General features: G+C 38.3%; 1 protein-coding gene across 1 annotated transcript in view; it reads left to right on the forward strand.

Moving 5' to 3' along the window:
* Positions 1-6257, forward strand: part of LOC120542242 (zinc finger protein 391-like) — a 29152-nt gene extending 22895 nt beyond the window's left edge. The window contains exon 4 of the mRNA XM_039774551.1: positions 5882-6257. Within this exon, the coding sequence (XP_039630485.1) occupies positions 5882-6096 (215 nt within the window). The 3' untranslated portion in view covers positions 6097-6257. The remainder of the gene's footprint in view (positions 1-5881) is intronic.
* Positions 6258-7240: the final 983 nt, after the last annotated feature.

Consider the following 7240-nt stretch of genomic DNA (forward strand, 5'->3'; position numbering starts at 1 on the left):
TAATATCAAAGCTGAATATTTTTGGAAGTAGTTTTTAGTTTGTTTTTAGTTTTAGCTATTTTAGGGGGATATCTGTGTGTGCAGGTGACTATTACTGTGCATAATTATTAGGCAACTTAACAAAAAACAAATATATACCCATTTCAATTATTTATTTTTACCAGTGAAACCAATATAACATCTCCACATTCACAAATATACATTTCTGACATACAAAAACAAATCAGTGTCCAATATAGCCACCTTTCTTTGCAAGGACACTCAAAAGCCTGCCATCCATGGATTCTGTCAGTGTTTTGATCTGTTCACCATCAACATTGCGTGCAGCAGCAACCACAGCCTCCCAGACACTGTTCAGAGAGGTGTACTGTTTTCCCTCCTTGTAAATCTCACATTTGATGATGGACCACAGGTTCTCAATGGGGTTCAGATCAGGTGAACAAGGAGGCCATGTCATTAGTTTTTCTTCTTTTATACCCTTTCTTGCCAGTCACGCTGTGGAGTACTTGGACGCGTGTGATGGAGCATTGTCCTGCATGAAAATCATGTTTTTCTTGAAGGATGCAGACTTCTTCCTGTACCACTGCTTGAAGAAGGTGTCTTCCAGAAACTGGCAGTAGGACTGGGAGTTGAGCTTGACTCCATCCTCAACCCGAAAAGGCCCCACAAGCTCATCTTTGATGATACCAGCCCAAACCAGTACTCCACCTCCACCTTGCTGGCGTCTGAGTCGGACTGGAGCTCTCTGCCCTTTACCAATCCAGCCACGGGCCCATCAAGACTCACTCTCATTTCATCAGTCCATAAAACCTTAGAAAAATCAGTCTTGAGATATTTCTTGGCCCAGTCTTGACGTTTCAGCTTGTGTGTCTTGTTCAGTGGTGGTCGTCTTTCAGCCTTTCTTACCTTGGTCATGTCTCTGAGTATTGCACACCTTGTGCTTTTGGGCACTCCAGTGATGTTGCAGCTCTGAAATATGGCCAAACTGGTGGCAAGTGGCATCTTGGCAGCTGCACGCTTGACTTTTCTCAGTTCATGGGCAGTTATTTTGCGCCTTGGTTTTTCCACACGCTTCTTGCGACCCTGTTGACTATTTTGAATGAAACGCTTGATTGTTTGATGATCACGCTTCAGAAGCTTTGCTGCATCCCTCTGCAAGATATCTTACTATTTTTTGACTTTTCTGAGCCTGTCAAGTCCTTCTTTTGACCCATTTTGCCAAAGGAAAGGAAGTTGCCTAATAATTAGGCACACCTGATATAGGGTGTTGATGTCATTAGACCACACCCCTTCTCATTACAGAGATGCACATCACCTAATATACTTAATTGGTAGTAGGCTTTCGAGCCTATACAGCTTGGAGTAAGACAACATGCATAAAGAGGATGATGTGGACAAAATACTCATTTGCCTAATAATTCTGCACTCCCTGTATATGTATGTATATATATATATGTGTATTGTATATGTATATATATGTATATGTATATGTGTATATGTATATACACTCACCTAAAGGATTATTAGGAACACCTGTTCAATTTCTCATTAATGCAATTATCTAATCAACCAATCACATGGCAGTTGCTTCAATGCATTTAGAGGTGTGGTCCTGGTCAAGACAATCTCCTGAACTCCAAAATGAATGTCAGAATGGGAAAGAAAGGTGATTTAAGCAATTTTGAGCATGGCATGGTTGTTGGTGCCAGACGGGCGGTCTGAGTATTTCACAATCTGCTCAGTTACTGGGATTTTCACGCACAACCATTTCTAGGGTTTACAAAGAATGGTGTGAAAAGGAAAAACATCCAGTATGCGGCAGTCCTGTGGCTGAAAATGCCTTGGTGATGCTAGAGGTCAGAGGAGAATGGGCCAACTGATTCAAGCTGACAGAAGAGCAACTTTGACTGAAATAACCACTCGTTACAACCGAGGTATGCAGCAAAGCATTTGTGAAGCCACAACACGCACAACCTTGAGGCGGATGGGCTACAACAGCAGAAGACCCCACCGGTACCACTCATCTCCACTACAAATAGGAAAAAGAGGCTACAATTTGCACAAGCTCACCAAAATTGGACAGTTGAAGACTGGAAAAATGCTGCCTGGTCTGATGAGTCTCAATTTCGTTGAGACATTCAAATGGTAGAGTCAGAATTTGGCGTAAACAGAATGAGAACATGGATCCATCATGCCTTGTTACCACTGTGCAGGCTGGTGGTGGTGGTGGTGTAATGGTGTGATGATGTTTTCTTGGCACACTTTAGGCCCCTTAGTGCCAATTGGGCATCGTTTAAATGCCACGGGCTACCTGAGCATTTTTTGACCATGTCCATCCCTTCATGACCACCATGTACCTATCCTCTGATGGCTACTTCCAGCAGGATAATGCACCATGTCACAAAGCTCGAATCATTTCAAATTGGTTTCTTGAACATGACAATGAGTTCACTGTACTGAAATGGCCCCACAGTCACCAGATCTCAACCCAATAGAGCATCTTTGGGATGTGATGGAGCGGGAGCTTGCCCTGGATGTGCATCCCACAAATCTCCATCAACTGCAAGATGCTATCCTATCAATATGGGCCAACATTTCTAAAGAATGCTTTCAGCACCTTGTTGAATCAATGCCACGTAGAATTAAGGCAGTTCTGAAGGCGAAAGGGGTCAAACACTGTATTAGTATGGTGTTCCTAATAATCCTTTAGGTGAGTGTATATGTATATGTGTATGTGTATATATATATATATATATATGTGTATATATATATATATATATATATGTATATATGTATATATATATATATATATATGTATATATATATATATATATATATATATATATATATATATATATATATATATATATATATATATATATATATGTATATATATCTATATTAATAAAAGGCAAAGCCCTCACTCACTCACTCACTCACTCACTCACTCACTCACTCACTGACTCACTCACTGACTCATCACTAATTCTCCAACTTCCGTGTGGGTGGAAGGCTGAAATTTGGCAGGTTCATTCCTTACAGCTTCCTTACAAAAGTTGGGCAGGTTTTATATCGAAATTCTACGTAATGGTCATAACTGGAAGCAGTTTTCTCCATTTACTGTAATGGAGATGAGCTTCAATGCCGTGGGCTGGAGTTTCGTGTGACATCATCACGCCTCCCACGAATCACGCAGTACATAGAAAACCAGGAAGACCTCCAAAAGCACTTAAGAAAACATGCAATATATAATTGAGAAGGCAGCGAAACAATAAGAAGCGAGCGAGTGACATATACTACCATATTCATGAGTGTTGCCAGCTCGGAAAGAAAGCACGGTGTAAACCTAAACTTTAAATTAAGTTCATAGACAGGCTACCGCTGGCGCTTCACATACACACAGGTAATGCGGGATACAAGTTTAATGAGAGGACGAGGATATAAACGAGTTTTGATCACTTTGTAACTAAGTTAAAATTGTAGGTGAAGGGGTGTGCTTATGCAAATTCCGAGAGACTGTGTTTGTGGGGGATTGACAGTTAAGGCGGGTGGGGGAGTCACGTCATCATCTCCCCTCCCACCTCATTTCGCTCTGAGCTGAGCTCCGCGGCTAACGCCGTCATCCGAAGCAACTTTGTCAGATTGCCACCAAATACTCACAGAAAAATCCACAAGTTAATACACACGCTGTCTCTATAGAGTTTCTCCACACTGAATCCTCCAGACACTACTTACAAAAGGTCACATTGACAATCGTGTTACGTTATTTTTAAAATCTTTCCTTTTCTTAGCACAAGCACAGCTGAGAAGCTTCGATGCATGTGCTCCATAACGCGTTAAAAATAATGCATTTAATCACACTTTGCATTACAAGCAAAGGGGAGCTTTTGTCAATGCATGATTTCCTGGTACACGATTACATTGATCAGCGCATCCCGATTCATTTTACCCTCGCACCACCTTAGTTTGAGAAGAAGTATGAAAAAATATGAGGTTAACACAGAAAACAGATCACCAATTCAAGCTTTATGAATAATCGATTCGCCATCAATAATTGTTTTGGTAAAGCCATCCTCCTTCCATTTTATAATTTTTCGCCATTAGCCGTGATTAAATGAACGGTAAAAAGTAAGAGCAAAGCGAGGGTGACTTATTTAGGCAGGAATATATATGATAGCAACACTCATGACAATGTCAATCATGTCACGTTATTATTAAAATGTTTCCTTTTCTTTTCATTACTTTTAACACACTACTTCTCGCTGCAGGCACGGGTATTTTGCTAGTATATATATAATATATGAATGACCTCCAAAGCGCTGAGACTTTTGATATCATGAAGCGTGTCTGCAAACTGGGGTCTCCTGCCCTGCAAAAGTCGAGCAGCCAGCGCTGCATAGCTGTGCCGGCCTTTGAGACGCTGACTGCGCTTCTGCCTTAAGTCAAAGTGAGCACTTTTAATTTTTTTCATCCTCCCCCTGCGCTATAGCCCAGACAAGTGCAAACACGGGACCCCTTTTCTACACCACGGCAAAATAATATTAAGGCGATTCACAATCGAGGTAGGCGAGGCACAAATTTGAACGTTCACATAGAAAATGTAATTTCAATGTACCTGTACTTCTTAAAACGTTAATGTTTTACTGTTTAATAACTTATAGACTATATTTCATTATTTTTCCCTTGCACTCAGTGACCAAAGCTATACACACACATATAGACACATACAAACATACACACAAGTATATGTATGTGTATATATATATACACACACATACACACATATATATAATTTGTGTGTGTGTATGTATGTATGTGTGTGAATATATGATGTAGATAGGTATGTATGTATATATATATATATATATATATATATATATATATATCTCTCTATATATATGTCTATATATATATGTATGTATGTATGTATGTATGTATGTGTGTGTGTGTGTGTGTATATATATGTTACGTTATTTTCAAAATGTTTCCTTTTCTTTTCATTACTTCTTTAACACACTTCTCTCTCGGCTGGTATTCTGCTAGTATATGTATATATGTATATATATATGTATATATTTATATATGTATATATATATATGTATATATGTGTATATATATATATATATATATATATATATATGTGTGTGTGTGTGTGTATATATATATATATATGTGTATGTGTGTGTGTGTGTGTATATATATATATGTGTATATATATGTATATATATATGTGTATATGTGTGTGTGTATATGTGTGTGTATGTATATATATATATATATACATACAGTATACATATATACACATACAGTATATATACTTATTCACGTTCTAAACTTGTGTCCCAACACTTTAATTCTTGGCCATATGGCCGTCATCAGCTGAATTGTGCTGTTGGCTACATTTTTATATGTAATGAATAGGATTTAATATTATAGTTTGCCGTCTTCACTACTATATTTTGTTTATTGTTAATAGGCATAGTTTTTTTGTTCTTTTTTTTTTTGGTAAAAGCAGTGCTGATAAACTAAATGTCTTGGAACAAAAAAAACCGAACCTGAGCTGAATTGAATGGAAATAAATTGACCATCCATCCACAATACTTTGTATGCGCTTTCCAATGTTGGCCTAATATGTTATGTACATTTTGTCCCACTAGATGGCACCAATGGTCGCTTTAATGTTGAGGCCTAATTCATTCTGCCATGTATGCTGCACTTGTTACTAACTGTGTTAATGTGTTTAGCACACACGGCTTGTCCAGATTTATTATGAGGATTTCTTGAAATGCAGTAGATGACTTTAAATGACCCAGAATTGTGTTTGGAATTGTAGTAATCATTGATCTGCTTACATACAGCTAGTGGTGTTTGTATTTTTCAGAGAGCTGTCCAGTTATAATCACTGTTGCCCTGCACTGCTGTTGGCCCAGCCTTCTGTCCTGCGATTTCTGGGATAAGCACCAGCTACATTGTGATCCTGCCCTGGATAAGCAGCTTAAGAAGATGGATGTATGGACAGAAAATCAAAGTGAGAAAATGGCCTATATGGTGCTTAGCTTTGTGCTGCGATATAACGTCCATTCATACTTACTATAAAAGAGAAATTAATCAGATAATCAGTCATTTCCTAATAGCTACCCATAAGGAAAATAAATCAACAATTAATATTTCATAGTATTCCACCAAAGGTACACTTTGTATCACATCTCACCCCCATTATCTAATCTTATATAATAATTTTTACTTCCTATGTATAATAATAGTAATAATACTATAATTTCACTCTTGTTCCGTTATTAGGGATTTTCCTGACTCTGTGGTATCAACTGATCTATCTAATTTAATTTGCAAATCTTGTTATCTTTCTATCTTATTTATTTATGTAAATTGAAGTGATCCCACCTGTGTGTGTCTGATTTTTGATTTCAGATGAAGATCCTAACATTATAACCCATTGCTTTTAGTATTTAATGCAGCATTTTTCTCACACGCACCATACCCTGAAACCTGGCTGCTTATAGTCTCTCAAAAATCAAGCTAAATAATATTAGATGTCAATGCTCTTCCATTATCAGCCACTCTTGTTGCTTCCTCGTAAAGATGGTGTGGTCCTCCTGTTAACACACCGGTGATGGAGCCTTATATCTCTGCTCTGTTTCACAAACACCTTTATTAATTTAACTGTGCCATGACTTAGGCTACATCCACCCTACTACATGTTCATTTAAAAAAGGCGTCCATACACGCTAGCATTTTGACATAGTTTATGAAAATATTTTCATCCATAATAAAACAACTGGTGTTATTGTCCGCCTACACTGGGCATGCATGCAACACAGACGTTTTAAACTGGCCTGCATGATTTCAGGCCTAATTTGCAGTCGCTGACGGCCCGAATTGAGCTTCATTCATATAAGAGGGATTTGCGATACCCGATTGCCTCTCACAATTGGGCTGTCATACAATCAGAAGAATTTCTCTCGTGTTAATCAGACTGAATATGCTTGTGCAGTTTAAGTACATATACAGCTGGCGACGGTATCATGCAGTGAGAGTAGTCACTTGACCTTGGATTCTAAAGATTTGACAAAACGCAATTTAAACGCATACAGATAAGCAACACAACAATTTCCATGGAAAGCAACTCTTCTCCATCTGCTGTGTTGGCATATGGTTTTCTTTCATGAAGGTTACCAACCAGGGAATGAAACACTGTAATGAGCAGAATTCAATCAGGGAA

The sequence above is a fragment of the Polypterus senegalus genome, chromosome 13 (genome assembly GCF_016835505.1).
Source record: "Polypterus senegalus isolate Bchr_013 chromosome 13, ASM1683550v1, whole genome shotgun sequence".
Taxonomy (NCBI): Eukaryota; Metazoa; Chordata; class Cladistia; order Polypteriformes; family Polypteridae; genus Polypterus; species Polypterus senegalus.